The 18276-nt window shown below is 46.1% G+C and overlaps 1 protein-coding gene across 3 annotated transcripts in view; it reads right to left on the reverse strand.

Annotated features, from left to right (window-relative positions):
* Nucleotides 1-17228, reverse strand: part of znf423 (zinc finger protein 423) — a 512581-nt gene extending 495353 nt beyond the window's left edge. For 2 of the 3 annotated variants that reach the window (XM_072518217.1, XM_072518215.1), the window contains exon 1: nt 15919-17227. In XM_072518217.1, coding sequence (XP_072374318.1) covers nt 15919-15958 — 40 coding nt within the window. In that variant the 5' untranslated portion in view covers nt 15959-17227. Of the gene's footprint in view, nt 1-15918 lie in introns of all 3 variants that reach the window. The other variant, XM_072518216.1, reaches the window with a different exon arrangement.
* Between the last annotated feature and the right edge of the window lie 1048 nt (nt 17229-18276).

Here is an 18276-nt window from a genome sequence, read left to right on the forward strand (position 1 = left end):
TCTCCATTACTCTGCGTAAACTCAACATTATAATTACACAGCTCCGCCTCAAGGGTCTTGCCTGCCTCGTTGATGCTCAGTAACTACAAAGCTTGATATTGCCAGCAAAGAGAATGAAGTCAATTTTCATACGATCTTACCCTTACCTCATCAGCAGACAGCCATTACTCACGTCTCAGCTCTTTTGAAAGAGTTGTCCAATTTAGTCCGGTGCTCAACTTGATTCACACAACCCTCCAAATTAGTCCTCTTCAGGTACATACCCAATGCCTTTCAGAAATCCCTGTGGAATCGGATTCCACCACTCTTTCAGGCCATGTGTTCCAGACCTTAACATAGTGAAATTTCTTCAGGTTTTTTTTTAAATCACTTGCTAGAGGAAACACCCTGCACTCTTATCAAAATTCATCAATCTCAAATACTTGTATGAGGTCTCCCTTTAATCTTCCCTGCTCTAAAGGAGAACAATTTCCATATCTCCTTCACCTCTAGAATCATTCTGATAAAACAAAACCTCCTCAATACCCTCTCCAAGTCCTTGACATCTGGTGGCTAGAATTGTACACAATATCCACAAGCTGAGGCCTAAACAGAGATTTGTGAAGGATTAGCATGACTTTCCTGTGAATATATTTAGTACCCATATTTACAAAGTGCAGAATCCCTTACACTTTCTTAACCACCATCTCAACAAACCCTGCCACCTTCCAAGATTTGTGACTATATACCACCAAGACTCCTGTCCTTACATCCCTCCTCAAAATAATACCATTTAGATTTAGATCATACAGCCTCGCCATGTTGTTTCTCTCCAAGTGGATCACTTTGCATTTATCTGCAATAAATTGTACCTGCCATGTAGCTACCCATTTCACCACATCAGTAGAAGTCCTCCTGTAATCTGCTATCATAGCCACTCTTTATTATGTTGCCAGGTTTTGTATAGCTCTTGTGGCGATATCCTCCTTGTAGGGCTGAATTATCTGAAAGTCTGCTACTCAAATGTTATATTAAGATCAGCTTCCATTTGTCATTCTATCAGTCACTTTCAGGGGAACACAATTTTCTACTCAGCAATTTCCAGGCACTTGACAGAAAGCATCATAAGTTGCCCATCTTTCTTGAGAAAGGGGGTCCGAAAGTATCTAAAATCACATCGTAAGAAGGATGTGTTCATAAACCTCACATACCTCAAAATGTATGGACATTTTTTGAATCAGGTCCCTGATGTGGCAAATATAATTTTGGTTGTCTCATCTTCCCCATTATCCAATCATTCTGGTTGCTGAAAATTGTTGTTGCATCTTTCATCAAGCTGGGGATCCGAGTCAATATCAGTAAATAGCTACCTGGATAAATGGTGGTTCTATTGTTATGGTCTCGGTGGAGACCAACAACTTTTGAAAAGAAATTCAAACTTCCAGTTAATAGCTGAACGAAAGAGACAACAAAGATGTTCACGGTAACAAAAAGGTTATAAGCTCTACTGACTAAACAACATCTTTGCAGGCAATTTAGACTTTAAACCACAGAACAGAATTTCCTCTTATTTTTAGCACAACCAAGAAAAAAGCAAACTTCACAGGTATCTACTACACTGTTTTAAGTATACACTCAGTTCTCCTGAAATCAGGTCAAAATGATTCTTGGCTCCTGAGGGTTTACTTCTGTTCTTTTCCTTTCTCAGCTTGATAACTTCTAACCCCAGAACAGTCCTTCATGGTGAGAATATTACTGGAAATTCTCCTCCAGTGCAAAGTAGGCAACTTTTTCATCCTCATTTTAACTCCCCATGAATTTGGTATTTTCAATCAGAGCTTGAACTTACACCCACATTCCAGTGGGGTGAACTATAAACACTTTTAGCCTCTAGCTGATCACTCTCTCCTCCAGACTAATTAACCGTAGTTGCAAGTTTTCAGATATATTTGATAAATCCTTTCCCTCTCAAAACCTATTTAATAATAATAATCTTTTGTCACAAATAGGCTTGCATTAACACTGCAATGAAGTCACTGTGAAAAGTCCCTAGTCGCCACATTCCAGCGCCTGTTCGGGTACATAGGAGGGAGAATTCTAAATGTCCAATTCACCAATAGCACGTCTTTCGGGACTTGTGGGAGGAAACCGGAGCACCCGGAGGAAACCCATGCAGACACAGGAAGAATGTGCAGACTCCGCACAGACAGTGCCGGGAATCGAACCTGGGACCCTGGCGCTGTGAAGCAACAGTGCTAACCACTGTGCTACCGTGCCGCCCCATGAAATCACATGGGCCATGTATCCAGGTGGAGCTGCTGATTAGCTATCATTGAGAGCTCAACTTTCTCATCTTGGAACTAAACTACAACTATTTATAACACAACATTCTCAACATTTTTTTCCGGGGCGACAGAGACACACGAGCTGCTGTCATCGTCTTCAAATGTAAATATCTTACACCTTCTTCCAAGTAAAACAATCAAAGCCTTCCTTGAATCTCTCAACAATCAAAACAGCCAGGTTTGCGGTCAGTCAGATTTAGAACAGGTCACATGATCCCCTTCATTTTACCTTAAATTTAAAGACACACTCCCAAAACACAACAATCTGTTGCTGCTGACTCTTTAAAGAGCAACGTATATAGTTCCACTTCTGAACCTTTCCCCCATAGCCCAGCAATTGTTTTTCAAGTAACTTTACAGTTTCCTTTCGAACACCATGGTAGTATCTGCCTCCACACTCATGCAGTACATTCCAGATCCTAACCACGTGCTGTGCGAAAACCTTTCTCCTCATGTCACCATCGTTTATTTTGCCGATCTTAAATTTGTGTCCTCAGATTCTCAACTGTAGCCTGCAGCCATCTGGGGTGGCCACTTCCAACAAGGTACAGAGAAACTCACAAAGCTTGGCAGGTAAAATGGACTCAGGCAGGCTCAGAGCCTGAAATGCATATTCGTAAGCCAGAAGTCCAGACGGTAGCGAAACTCCGTCCAATTAGCATTTGACGGCCCATCTTCACCAAAACAAAGGACTGGTACTCAAGCAACTGGGACAGTCCCAGACATTTTGGCGCCACTCCCTGTTCAAGGGAAACGGAAACAACAAGGTCAGTGACCGCTTGGGACATGCCCAGCCATCCAGATCCCCGCCCACTTATTGGCTAAGGGATCGAACGGAGTGAATAGGGATCGCCCAATTAGTAAGGCCTAAATCGAAGGACCGCCCAAAAGAGCGCGAAAACCCACCAAGTAGAAGAAGAAGAGTTTGCCATATGTTCGCTCTCTCTTGGTCTTGGTACCCCGGTCACGGCCATCGCCAAGTGCAGCAACACCAGAAGCAAGTACAAGTTAAAACGCTCGCTACCAGACGGATGAGCCTAACTGAGCAGCAGTTACTCCTTTGAACCCGATAGATCCAGAGGCGAACAGCGGCCACTGTTTTCTGACCTAAGCCGGGTGCCCGAAGTTAAGTACAAGTTGTCTTAGTCGATAGGTGTAGTTAACTAGTACTGTTTATGTTGCATGACTAATTGTGTGTAAATAAAGTACTCTTGACCTTGAACTAACTAACTGGTGTTTGGCTCTTTGATCGATAACCGGTTGAAACTTGTGGTGGTATCACTTGATACCTGGTGACTCTAAGCATTAAGACATAGATAACACAGAAAGAAGGGCAAACTCACTGGTTGCCATAATTGGAACAGTGCCACAGAAAAGACAAAGTAAAAGAAATGCGCAACAAGCCGCCAACAGGAACAGTTTCTCCCTATCTACTATGCCCTGACCCCAAATAATTTTGAACACCTGTATCAAATCTCTTTTCACCTTCCTCTCCAATCAGAATAATTCAGTTTTTCCAATCTATCCACACAACTGAAGTTCCTCAATCCTGGAGCCATTCTAGTGATCTTTTCTGCATTCTTTCTAATGCCTTCACATCCTATCTAAAGTATGACGGCCAGAATCTGAGTCGATAGTCCAATTGAGTTCCAAACAATGTTTTATACAGGTTCATCCCAAATTCCTTGCTTTTGTACGTCATGTCCATGTATAAAGTCCGGGATCCCATATGTTTTACTAACTACTTCTCACAACCTAACCTGCCACCTTTAATGATTTGTGCACTTATCCCCCAGGACCCTCTAGTCCTGCACAGCCTTTCAAATTGAACATGCTACTTTATATTGCCTCTCCTTATCCTTCCTACCAAAATGAATCACTTCACATTTTTCAGCATTAAAGGCTCTTGTCCACTCATTCCACCAATTTTCTATTTTGTCTTGAGGTTTATCACTATGTTTCTGAAAATTCACAATACTTCCAAGTTTTGTCAATCTGCAAATTTTGAAAATGTGCCCTGTACACCAAAGACTAAGTTATTAGCATAGATCAAGAAAAGTAATGGTGTAAGCACCAACCCCGAGGAACTCCACTCGGGGTTGGATTCTCTGTTCCCACAGCCGTGTTTCTCAGCGGCACACCATTCACTGGCGGTGGGATACTTTACTCCTGCTGCTCGTCAATGCAATTTCCCATTGAAGCCACCGCATGTCACTGCTGAAATTGTCCAGTATTTTCTGTTTCTGTTTCAGATTCTAGCATCCACAGTCATTTGCTTTTATCTTGGATACTCCAGAGTTTGGTGCCTAGACAACTGGAGGTATAATACCAATGGTGGAGCAATTAAAACTGCTGAGGCACAAGAGGCCAGAATTATAGGAGCACAGATATTTCAGAGGGTTGTGGGGCTGGAGGAGATTACAGGAGATCCGAGAGTGACACGACAAGGTCATTAAGAGATTTGAAAACAAGGATGAGAATTGTAAAATTAAGACATTGCTTGACCAGGGGCCAGTGAGTAGATGGGTGATAAGGGAACAGGACTTGCTGCAAGTTAAGACACGGGCAGCAGAGTTTTGGATGACTTCAAACTTACAGAAAGTAGACTGTTGGAGACTAACCAAGAGCACATTGGAATTGTCAAGTCTAGAGGTAAGCCCAAGGCACTAATGAGGTTATTAACAGATGAGGTGAGACTAGGGACAAGCTACAGACCTAGAAATGGTGGTTCTTAGCAATGGCATGAGTACAAGGATCAAACATGCCAGCAAGATTGCAAACAGACTCGTTACCTCAAGACTATTGCCAGGAAGAAGAACAAAGTCAGCAGCTACGGAACAGAGTTGAATGAAATGGTTTCGGTCTTCCCAAAATTTAACTGGAGGAAATTTCTGCTCATCAGTAATGGACATCAGTCAGATAAGCAGTCTGAATTTGGCAATAGTTGAGGAGTTGAAAGGAGTAATGCTGAGTAAATAGGCATTGTCAGTATACATGTGGACACTAACACAGTGCCTTCATATTATGTCGCTGAGGGGGCAACATGTAGATGAGGAAACAAAAGGAAGGAGCCAAGGATCAATCCTTGGGGAGCAGCGGTAACGGTGCAAGAGCAAGAAGAGAGGCTGTTGCAAGTGATTCTCTGGCTACGATTAGAGTGGAACCAGGCGAGAATGGTCCCACAGAGCTGGGCAATAGTGGAGATGCTGGAGAGGGATAGTCTGGTCAGCTGATGAGAAGACAGGGCAATGATAGATATAATTAGACAGTCTCTCCAGTTTGAGAGAAAACAAGGCATTTGGTGACCATCAGTGGCCACAAAATCAGAATGCACTAAAGGACTCAGAAATGTATTAATACATTGTAACTCTCCAATCTGGAATGCTTGGGACCAAGTCGTTTCTGGATTTTGGAATTTTCTGGATTACAGAATTACTTTAGAATGCTTAATCACAAGTGCGTGAACCAGAAAATGCCATATTTAAATACTTACTGAAGCATAAAGGATTGATAAAACAATATAAAGCAATAATAAAAATTGTTTAATTTATCCAAATATATATTTTACATGTTTCTGCTCACAAAGTACTGCACTAAAATGATACTATGAGTAACTTGGGTCTGCTCAAATCATTTCCAAGCAACTAGTGATTCCAAACAATGATTTCTGGACTGAAGAGGTTACAGTGTACAACAATAATTTACATTTACAGAGCATCTTCAATGCAAAAAAAAATTCCCATGGCACTACAATAATTGACATCAAGCTGAAGGAGGAGCTCTTTGGAGGGGTGACCAAGACATAGTTATAAGGAGTAAGGTGGAAACACACAAGAGGTTTCAGGAGCGAATTCCAGTGAGCTTAAGGTTGAGATGGCTGGAGGCTCAGTCGTTAATGGTAGGGTGAAATGAGAGAGAGATAGAGACCAGAATTGGAAGAGCACAGTTGCTAGAGGGTTTTAGTACTGGAAGAGGTTGCAGAGGTAGAGGGTTAAAGCCATGAAGGGATCTTGGATGAGTATAAGAATTCTAAACTGGGTTCACTGGGTATGTGGAAACCAATGCAAGTCAGCCAGCACCAGAGTGATGAGCTCTTAAGACTTGTTGCAGTTCAGGATACAAGACAGAAAAGGATCAAGAATGGGAGATTGATCAAGAGAGCCCTGGAATAATCGAGTACAGAGATAGAGCACTAGATTCTCTGCCCCGCCGCACCACATTTCCGTTTCACCGCACCGGCCGGTCAATGGGGTTTCCCATTGTGGGGCAGCCCCACTCCATCACGAAACACCCGGGCTGTCGGCAAAACAGAGTGTCGTGCCAGCAGAGAATGCAGCCCAGAATCTCTACAGTGCAGAATAGAGTCTGCACCGACCCGAGTACCCTTCCTAGAACCCCCACCCCCCCACCCCCCCAGCACACAACCCCCCAACCTGCACATCTTTGGACAGAAAGCAGCAATTTAGCGTGGCCCATCCACCTAACCAGCACATCTTTGGACTAACAATGACAAGGCAGAGGATTTTAGAAGAAAATGCTCAGGGGTCAGAAATGGGAATACACAGTCTTTGTGATACACAAGATATGAGGTTGGAAGCCTAAGTTAAGGTCCAACAGACTATATAGTTAAACTAAAGCAGGTAAAGTCTAGAACACGTGACTGAAGTTAGCCTTCCAACTGTAAGAGGGCATGAAATCAGTCGCAATGAAAGAGGGTTTGTAGGAAGACCAAAGCCAAACGAAGGAAATTGCACTTCGTCAAATACTGGTTGATGGGTAAGCAAGCTGAAAGCAGAGGTAAAAGGAATAAAGGGAGGTGATGGAGAGAGTGTTGACAGCCATTTGTATAGAACCTGATGCTACATTTTTGGATAATGGTAGCAATTGTCAGTACGTAGATGAGGAAAAAACGAGGGGCACAGAATAGATCCTTGATGAACTAGAGGCAATAATGCAGGAATAGGAAGATTTTGTTTTTATAAATTTAAAGTATCCAATTCATTTTGTCCAATTAAGGGGCAATTTAGCGTGGCCAATCCACCTACCCTGCACATTTTTGGGTTGTGGGGGTGAAACCCATGCAAACATGGGGAGAATGTGCAAACTCAACACGGACAATAACCCAGGCTCGGGATCAAACCTGGGACCTCGGCGCCGTGAGCAGCACTGCGCCACCATGCTGCCCACAAAAATAGGACAATAAGCCACTGTTCGAGATGCTACAACTGATTAGCTAAGAGTGGAGCCAAGTGACAGCAATGCCACTAAGCTAGAAGGAAGATGAGAAATCAGCAATATTCTTAGTATATGCAGGTATATGTATTTTTACATGGGTAAAGGAATAGGCTAGATGGTGGGATTGACATGCTGCAAAGAGGTACAGATGTCAGACGGACAACACATCGGAAAACCATCATTACGTTTATTAGGTCAATTCAGGGCTGTGACAGGGGTGGAAACCGGATTGGAAAGATTCAACGGTGGAGCTGCTGGACAATAGGGCACATGTTCAAACACATTCAAGGACTCTGAAGGGGAAAGAAGGTTGGAGATGGCTAGTTGCAAGGATAGAGGGATTGAGGGCTTGTTTTTGAGAGAGTAAAGATGGGAGTTTTGAAAGGAAGGATACAGTACCCAATGAAAAGGAACAATACGTGAGGGGAAGGAACAGTTTTTAATGTCAGCCAGCACTGGGTCTTGGAGCGATAGCTGTGTGACAGCAGTTTAGTGGAAATGGGATCAAAGGGACATCAGGTGAGGGTTTTTTTTTTTTTAATTGTTTTTATTAAAGCTTTTTTCAACCAGAATTTTTACATAACAGAAAAATAAACAAGAAATATTTAACAAAACTAGGTGAAAATATACATTAAAGAGACAATTCCCCCACCTGAGCCCCCCTGCCCCCCGAATGCTGCTGCTGACATTTTACCGCTCCCCTAGAAAGTCATGGAAAGGCTGCCAACGCCGGGACAACTCCAGCAAGGACGGTCCCAAGGCAAACTTTATTTGCTCCAGGCTGAGGAACCAGCCATGTCGCTCACCCAGGTCTCCACACTCAGGGGTTTAGAGTCTCTCCACATTAACAAGATCCGTCTCCGGGCTACCAGGGAGGCAAAGGTCAACACCTCGGCCTCTTTCGCTTCCTGCACTCCCGGATCCTCTGACACCCCAAAGATCGCTATTGTTGGACTCGGCTTCACCCGCATGTCCAAAATCCTGGACATAGCCCTCGCGAACCCTGCCAGAATTCTTTAAGCGCCGGGCATGCCCAAAACATATGGACATGGTTCGTCGGACTCCCTGAACACCTCGCGCACCTGCCCTCCACCCCAAAGAACTTGCTCATTCTCGCCCTCGTCATGCTAGCCTGGTGTACCACCTTAAACTGAGCCTGGCACACGAAGCGGAAGAGTTCACCCTGCCTAGGGCATCAGCCCACAGGCCCTCATTTAGCTCCTCGCCTAGCTCCTCCTCCGACTTGCCCTTCCGACACCTTCCCCTCTCCTATCCAGATGCCAGACAACACCCTGTCCTGTATCTTTCAAGGGGGTAGCGCGGAAATGTCCCCACCTGTTTTTTGAGAAAGTCACGAACTTGGAGGTATCTGAAGGCATTTCCCAGGGGCAGGCTGAACTTCTCCTCCAGAGCCTTCAAGCTAGGGAAAGTCCCGTCTATAAACAGGTCTCCCATCCTTCTAATGCCTGCCCTATACCAGCATTGAAACCCTCCATCTATATTGCCCGGAGCAAATCTATGGTTGTTCCTGTGCCTTCTCCACTGGCCCCAGACCTTCAGTGCCGCCGTCACCACCGGGCTCGTGGTGTATCGTGCCGGCAGCGGTGCCGTTACTAGTGCCCCCAGGCTGGTGCCTTTGCATGACCCTGCCTCTAGCCACCCCCTCCTCCGTTACCCATTTCCTAATCATGGCCACATTAGCCGCCCAATAGTAGCTACAAAGGTTTGGCAGTGCAACCGTGCCCCCCCCCCGCTCCAAAACCAGTCTTTTAGCTCGCGGGGTCTTGATTGCCCACACAAATCCCGTGATAATCCTGTTCACCCGCTTGAAGAAGGATTTGGGGATGAAGATGATGGGGAGGCACTGAAAAACAAACGGGAATCTGGGGAGAACCGTCATCTTCACAGTCTGCACCCTTCCCGCCAGGGAAAGCGGGAGCATGTCCCACCTTTTAAAGTCTCCCTCCATCTGCTCTACACGCCCAGATAAATTGAGCCCGTGTAGAGCATCCCAGTTCCTAGCCACCTGTATACCTAGGTAACGAAAGCACCTCTCCACCATCTTGAGCAGGAGCTCTCCCACTCTCTCCTCCTGACCCCTCGCGTGGATTACAAGCAGCTCACTGTTTGTTCCCCACGTTCAACTTGTACCCAGAGAAGCTCCCAAAGTCCCTTATGATCCGCATGACCTCCCCCATCCCCTCTAACGGGTCCGAAATATACAATAGTAGGTCGGCTGCGTAGAGGGAAACCCGGTGCTCCTCCACCCCCAGACCAGCCCCCTCCAGTTCCTTGAAGTCCTCAGCGCTATGGCCAACGGCTCAATTGCCAGGGCAAATAGTAGCGGGCATAGGGGGCACCCCTGCCTCGTCCCTCGGTGCAGCCTAAAATACTCCGACCTCAGCCGGTTCGTGGATACACTTGCTACGGGGACCTGATACAGTAGCTTGACCCACCCTATGAATCCCTCCCCGAATCCAAACCTACCTAACACTTCCCACAGGTACTCCCACTCCACCCTGTCAAAGGCCTTATCTGCATCCATTGCAGCCACTATTTCTGCATCCCCTCCCTCCGAGGGCATCATAATAATATTCAGGAGCCTCCTCACATTTGTGTTCAATTGCCTGCCCTTGACGAAACCAGTCTGGTCCTCCTCAATCACTCCCAGGACACAGTCCTCTATTCTGGTAGCCAATCTTTTTGCCAGCAGTTTGGCATCCACGTCCAGGAGTGATATCGGCCTATAGGACCCACATTGAAGCGGATCCTTCTCCCTCTTCAAAATGAGCGAGATCAATGCCTGCGACATCGTCAGGGGGAGGGTTCCTCTCTCCTTTGCCTCGTTAAAGGTTCTTAACAGGAGTGGGCTCAGTAGCTAGAACTTCTTATAAAATTCTACAGGGAAGCCGTCTGGACCCGGGGCCTTGCCCGACTGCATACTTGCTAGGCCCTTAACTATCTCCTCCAACTCAATCGGGGCCCCCAGTCCCTCCACCAGATCTTCGTCCACCCTTGGGAACCTCAATTGATCCAAAAATTGCTTCATCCCTTCCCCTCCCCTCAGGGGTTCTGACTCGTACAGCTTACCATAAAACCCCGTGAAGACTTCATTGATCTTCTCTGGGCCCAACACCGTATTACCTTCCTTATCCCTAACTTCCCCGATCTCCCTGGCCGCCTCTCCTGCGAAGTTGTGCGCCAGCATCCTACTTGCTTTCTCCCCATATTCGTAGACTGCCCCTTTCACTTTCCTCAACTGTGCCTCCGCCTTCCCAGTGGTCAGCAAATCAAACTCCGCCTGCAATCTCCGGTGCTCCTTTAGCAGCCCCCCTCGGGGGCCTCCGCGCACTTCCTGTCTACCTAAGTATCTCTCCCACCAGCCTCTCCCACTTCTCTCTGTGGGACCTAATAGAAATTAACTCCCCTCTGATGACCGCTTTCATAGCCTCCCAAACCGTTGTTGCTGTTACTTCCCCTGTGTCATTTGTTATCACATAGTTTTGAATGCTCCTCCTTATCCAACCACACACCTCTTCATCCGCCAGCAGCCCCACATCCAGTCTCCAGAGAGGGCGCTGCCCTCGCTCCGCCCCCAGTCGCAAGTCCACCCAGTGCGGGGCATAGTCCGAGACCGCAATGGCCGAATACTTGACCGCCTCCACCCACGGGATTAACGCCCTGCTCAACAGAAAAAAGTCAATCCGCGAGTAGACTTTGTTGACGTGGGAGAAAAAGGAGAACTCCTTCGCCCTTGGCCGCGCAAATCTCCACGGGTCCACGCCCCCTATCTGATCCATGATCTCCCACAGGGTCCTGGCCGCCGCCGGTCTCTTTCCCGACCTGGACTTAGACCGCTCCAGCGCCGGATCCAAGACAGTATTAAAGATCCCCCCCCCCACCAATTCCACATCATCCCAGTTCGGGGCATAAACGTTCACTAACACCACCGGGGCCCCTGCAGCTTGCCACTCACCATTATGTACCTGCCCCCCTTGTCCGCCACAATGTTCCCTGCCTCAAATGCCACCCGTTTACTAACCAGAATTGCCACCCCTCTACTAACCAGAATTGCCACCCCTCTGGTCTTGGAGTCTAGCTCCGAGTGGAACACCTGGCCCACCCATCCCCTCCTTTACCTCAGTTGGTCAGCGAGTTTGAAGTGCGTCTCCTGCAGCATGGCCACGTCCGCCTTCAATCCCTTTAAATGCGCGAACACGCGGGCGCTCTTGACCGGCCCATTCAGACCCCTCACATTCCACGTGATCAGCCTGGACTGGGGGTTGACCCCCCCCCCCCCCCTCCCGAGCCATCTCCCTTTTTCGGCCAGCCACGTGCCCGCGCCCCCCCGCTCGCGCCAGCCCTCCCACCAAAGGCCCCCCAACCCGACTCTCCATCCGTCCCCAACAATTGGCTCCCCTTCAGTCAGCAAAGCAGCACCCCATCCCCCCCTCAATCTTCCAATCCCAACCCCCCTCCCGGGCCAAGCACCAATTTAGCACTCATTTACCCCCCATTACACTTCAGTAAAGCTCCAGTGTGGTGTCCATGTGTTTAAAAGTTTTTGTGCTTTCTTGGAGCTTGTGCGCACTTGCACTCTCATAACATTTAAGGCTAAGTGTTCCTGTCCATTTTTCAGGATAATTTAACTGCTGGCTTTTCATAAATGTGTAAGTTTGAGTCTGAGCCAGATACTGGGTGGCTGCAATCAATTATGTAGCTACCCATCGCAATTCAGTATAAATGCAGTCCAAGCGCCTTATGCAGACCTTGGTTCAAATTAAATGATTTGGGCAGTCCCAGGCTTACTAGCTTAGTCAACAAAAGGGGATTTATTTCAGAAGTGGTCTGTGAGGATGAAGATATATGTGAAATGATTCAAATGTGGGTCTTACCCATGCTGACCCCGGCCGCTACATCAGATGAGTTTTATGGCAAGATCAGTTCAAAGATGGGGGAATAATAAAGAATTTAGAGATAGGCACAGGTTTGAGGCGAGGGCAGGAGTTTACCTTTGGAAGGTTTAGCTTCTAGTAATTTTGCTTCATTGGCTGAGACAGATCTGGCAACTGATAGCTAAACTAATTTATTCCTTGGACTGAGAGTGATGAGACTGGTTAGCACTGTTGCTTCATAGCTCCAGGGTCCCAGGTTCGATTCCAGGCTTGGGTCACTGTCTGTGTACAGTCTGCACGGGTTTCCTCCGGGTCCTCCGGTTTCCTCCCACAAGTCCCGAAAGACGTGCTGTTAGGTAATTTGGACATTCTGAATTCTCCCTCTGTGTACCCAAACAGACACCGGAATGTGGCGATGAGGGGATTTTCACAGTAACGTCATTAGTGTTAATGTAAGCCTTTGACAAAGATTATTATATTATTATTTTTAAAAGTTCAGTTCCACCAGCCTGATTTGAAGGTACTTCCCCCCAGAGTTTTGTTCTCTTTTAGTAATGAGTCACGTAATCACCAGTGTGCCACAAATATCAAGTGCTGCAATACCAAAGCGAGATGACAAGTTCGCTTAACGGTCACAAATGTTTATGTAATATAAATCTATGTGCATAAGCAGCTGGCAAGTATCAAAAGACCCATATTTGAATCATTTCACATATATCTTCCTCCATCCTCAGACCATTTCTGAAATAAATCCCCTTTTGTTGACTAAGCTAGTAAGCCTGGGACTGCCCAAATCATTTAGTTTGAGCCAAGACCTATTGGTCTGCATAAGGCGCTTGGACTGCATTTATACTGAATTGCGATGGGTAGCTACATAATTGATTGCAGCCACCTAGTATCTGGCTCAGACTCAAACTAACACATTTATGAAAAGCCAGCAGTTAAATTATCCTGAAAAATGGACAGGATCACTTAGCCTTAAATGTTATGAGAGTGCAAGTGCGCACAAGCTCCAAGAAAGCACAAAAACTTTTAAACACATGGACACCACACTGGAGCTTTACTCCATGCAATGTGAATTGGCCCATCTAGGAGCATCACAGACTGTGTCCTTAATGAAGTACACACAAGCTACATATCTCACTTGCTTCCAGAATACAAACCTGATATCAACTGTACTCTCCAAGTACTGTTTCAGGGTAATGTCCCATTGTATGGGACCAATCCAGATGTAAAGAACAGAATTAAGGTGTACAATATACCTGGACATTTGTACTTCACTACTGCAATGAAAGAGTTAATTTGAATGTTTTATTTATTTCATTTAAGTATACAATATCATTTTCCTATATTGCAGTTATTAAATCAGTGATAGTACAAATAAATAATCGTGCAAGCCATGATTTGTACTGCTCTAAGATTCTGGAATGCTTTCAAATATATCAAAGACCATAAATTAAAGTAATGCTATTTTAATTTAATGTAATAGTATTAATATTTAACTATTTTAAAATGTTAACGAGAATTGTAACCTAATTACTATTTAACAGTTTTAAACCACATAAGCTATGCTCTTTAAATTTACTGGCTTGACTTTTAACATAAATTCTACAGGTGCAATATTTATTTCAGTGCAATATATGCCAATGTTTTTGTGGACCAATGACATAAATTTAACCCTTCAGCGATTATATGGAGTAGACACACATTATACATGAAAAATTCAATGAACACAATGCAAATAATCTAATCTTGGAATCAAAACAACTGTAAAACATTCAACCTCTAGGCTGATGCGTTATATGGTCATGTAGCTTTCTGAATCAAGCCCCAAATCTTTTTATGTATTACTCTGATTAGATTATGAAATAAATTTGCATGTTCTTAAATCTCTTGGTGAGAGTATCCAAGGTACACTCTTTGTGGATTATCAATATGACATTAAATGTATTGCAAATTCTGAATTCAGGAGAAAAATATCACCATACTCTCATTTTCGTTGAATTAAAATCCTGGTATACCCCACCCAAAACCATCATGGGAGCATCATCTCCACATAGATTGCAGTGGTCCAAGGAGGCTGTGGCCCACGACAACCTTCTCATGGCAACTCGGAATAGGCAACAAAAAGTGACTTTGCCAACATCACTCACATCCCATAAACAAATAACAGAAAAAAGAGCAGGGAAAAATTATAGGTTAAATTTTCCATTTGCAGTAATGAGGAGTCACGCATACCAACAGCAGCATATTGGAAAATTACAGGCAGTGTCTGCAATTTTCCATCACTTGAAATCAGATGGAAAAAGTCATGGGAACAATATAGTGAGCTCAAGATATTCTCATTTTAACAAATTGGATGATCATAGAATCTCTACAGTGCAGAATCTCTAGTGCAGAAGGAGGCCATTCGGCCCACTGAGTGTGCACCGACCCTCGGAAAGAGTGCCCTATCCCCGTAACCCCACCTAACCTGTATATCCCTGAACACTAAGGGGCAATTTAATCATGGCCAATCCACCGAACCTGCACATCTTCGGACTGTGGGAGGAAACCCACCTGGGGAGAAAGTGCAAACTTCAGTCACTCAAGGCCAGAATTGAACCCGGGTCCCTGGTGCGGTGATGCATCAGTGCCAACCACTGTGCCACCCCATAATGATGATTATGAATCACCCAACTGTCTATTTTGCTTCTCCAGCTCACCAGCACGTCTGGGCTAGCAACTTACTTTGAAATTACACTCGGTGGTTCTTGCAAAGATTCTAAACTGCCTTACACAGAAGACATAAATGGAAGGGAGGTGATTACATCTGTGCATGAAGGGATATCATAGGTTAATTTCAGCTGTTGATCTGCTTGGTGGTTAATTAATACCATGTGGGGGTAGAGTGCCCACATCCCAATACAGTGTGCAAGTGGCACATCTCTTACTACATGCCAGTGTAAAAGCTGGGGGCAGTAACCACCGCACAGGTAGGTACAAGTGTGCCCAGGGTCTCACAACCGATGCCAATTGAACACGCCTCCCGCCGGGGCCACTTACGTGCTGACTTCGTTTTATTTTCAAATATTTGAATTCACCCATCCTTCCAGCGCGCGTGGGAATGGTCAACCTGCCTGCCCCCTCCCCCTCCCCCTCCCCCCACCCAAATAGAAATCCACCCCACCGCCGGCCGGGATTCCACAATCAGAACGGGCAGCAGCACCTGTGCTTCGCGCCTCGCGCCCCGCCCTGGCCGCGTGCCCGCCTCCACACCGCCCCCATTGATGGGCAGTTGGCGGCGCGCAGCCTCCAGTCTCCGCCTGGGCGCCAGCGGAGAGAAGCGCGCCGCACGCGCGGAAAAGTCCGTCTCTGCAACCCTTCCCGCTTTTTTTGAAGAAATAAAGAGGTGGGGGGAAAAAAAAAAAAGCATCATTGTCCCGACCCCCACAAAAACAAAAACCCCTCATGGAAAGGCTCACCTTTAACAGCCCGAGGCTTAGACTGTTTGCGTCTGGACATGTCCAGTCCTTCACTCTGCTGAAAGAATCTGCTCTCTCTGGGCGCCGCGGTCCGGGGCAGTGACTGGAGCTCCAAACATCAATTATTTTTTTTTGTTTGCTCCGTGCTCTTTCCTTTTTCTCTCTCTCCCTCCTGCCCGTTGCAATGCGGCAACTTCAACCTCTCGGAGTGGACTACGTGTGACGTCTCCTTCCTACTTTTTTTTTTTGTTCACGGTGGTGCTAAAACTAGATTTCAGTCGTGATTTCTTTTTTAAAAATAAGATACAAAATGCTCTCCTCTCCCTCTTTAATTTTTTCCCCCCCACCTCTTCTCTCCAACACACACAACCAACTTCTTTGCAACTGGTGGATTCGGTTGCGGGATCCAGCCAGCCCACACGAAGCCTAGAAGTGATTATTTAAGGGAGGAGGGGGGGGGGGGGGGCTTCCTATTTCTCTTAACTAAAACTCGATTTTAAAAAATATGCGCCGCCAGCCCCCTTTTCTTTCCTAGCGTTGCACGAAATCCACTTGCATTAACCTCCACCTTCCTTCCGAGCAAAGCCAACCTCCCACCCCCCACCACCCCCACCCACCAAAGTCACCGGCGATCTCGAGGACTAAAATTCTCAGCAACAATAAAAACGAGGAGGCGAGGGTGGGAGGGGGGTGCAAAAAGTGAAAACAAAACAAAAACCCCGTCAAGCTGACGCTTTAACTCTCTGCACAACAACAAACTTGGCGTGTTTTTTTTTTGACGGGGGTGGGTGGTTTTGGGGGGGGGGGGGGGGGATCACCTGTTTAGCCAGAAATCTAAAGAGGGTGCGGGGCGCCCCTTGTTTTCCCTGCCCGGAGAGTGTCCCGATCCTCCTCCGTTAGCCGCACACATAGAAATAGCGGGGCTGCCCGTGGTCCGAGTGCGCGGGTGATGTTCACCGGGGTGCCGGCGAGCGGGGCGAGCTTGGTGCCATGACCGCCGTGCGGCTGGTCGGCTCGGCAGCAGAGCCAGCTCTTTGTGCTGCTGCTGCTGGAAGCGGAGCTGGCTGCTGAGGAACTGCGTTAGCGCGCAGTGCAGACACATAATAAGCTGGGAAATTCAAGTAAGGCCCAAACCCATCAGGACCTCTCCACGGGGGAGCTTTCCCGCAGGGAGACGCGCCACACGTAATCACGGAGGAAATCGCTGTCCAAGTGCAGAGCACGCATGGTGAATAATGAAAAAATCCTGAGTGCTCGATCGTGCCAAAAGCATGGAGCCCTGGACAAGCTCCGGAGCGGACTGCAGCACACACACACATGGATAAATGCCTCCCTCATTCTGCCTCCCCTCACTCACTCACTCCAGAGATAATGAGGTGCCTCTAAAGTACCGCAAGAAATACCCCCATCTCTCAAAATGCAAATCCTTCTGAAATCCGCGCCCTTTCTCTCGACTTTGTCTGAAAAAAAATCTTTATAAAAAAAATAGTCACATATATATATATATATACACCACATGCTACTCAGGACGGAGCAACTGCATCAAACTCATACAGAGCTCCTGAAAGAAACTAATTAGTTTCGCACAGCACTGATACAAACGTTACGGGGGGAAAGGGCGTCAGTTGTTTTAAGCATATGCAACTTAGCGGTCTTCCATAAACTCCACAGTATTACACGGGGACGGCGATTCTGAATTGCTGCACTGGGTCACGCTCAGGTTTAAGAAAATGTGCGGAAATTGAACGGAAACCACCCACCAAAAAAAAAAATTATTGATATTAAAAACGGTAATGGCAGTGGAAGGCGCCAGACTCTTGTCCATTTAAGCAAGTCGCTCCAGCTGAACCACAAACTGCTTTAATGTTGGCATTACTGTACATCTCCTTTGATTCGCAGAAGCAATCTCGCATTCACAGTTTTTAATAACCTAATTCCTACCGAACAATGGAAATTCTTTAGCTTCCAGCACGTAACTCCCTGCAGGGCACAGTGAATTTCAAAAATATCCGTAATGATACGGTGGAATTAAAAGGGTATTAGTGTTAGTAATTCGTTTACATCTAATTATAAACTGATGGAATTATGCCTATGTGGCTAACAAATATAATCGGTTTGAATTTATTTATGTGAATGTGTGCGTGTGTGTGCTAAGACGTGGTTAGACCACCTCTGTGTGATTTTAAATACAATTTTGAGATAAGAGTTTGGGGGGTGGTAACAGATGAGCAAATGCCAGGCTGGAAATCTGATCTGTGCATCACTTTATTGATAGAATAAATTGGGCAAATTTAATAACACAATGTTGCCTCTGATTAGGTTTATATGTTATCGGTTTATCTAGCCTCAAATGACATG

This window comes from Scyliorhinus torazame, chromosome 10 (genome assembly GCF_047496885.1).
Source record: "Scyliorhinus torazame isolate Kashiwa2021f chromosome 10, sScyTor2.1, whole genome shotgun sequence".
Lineage (NCBI taxonomy): Eukaryota > Metazoa > Chordata > Chondrichthyes > Carcharhiniformes > Scyliorhinidae > Scyliorhinus > Scyliorhinus torazame.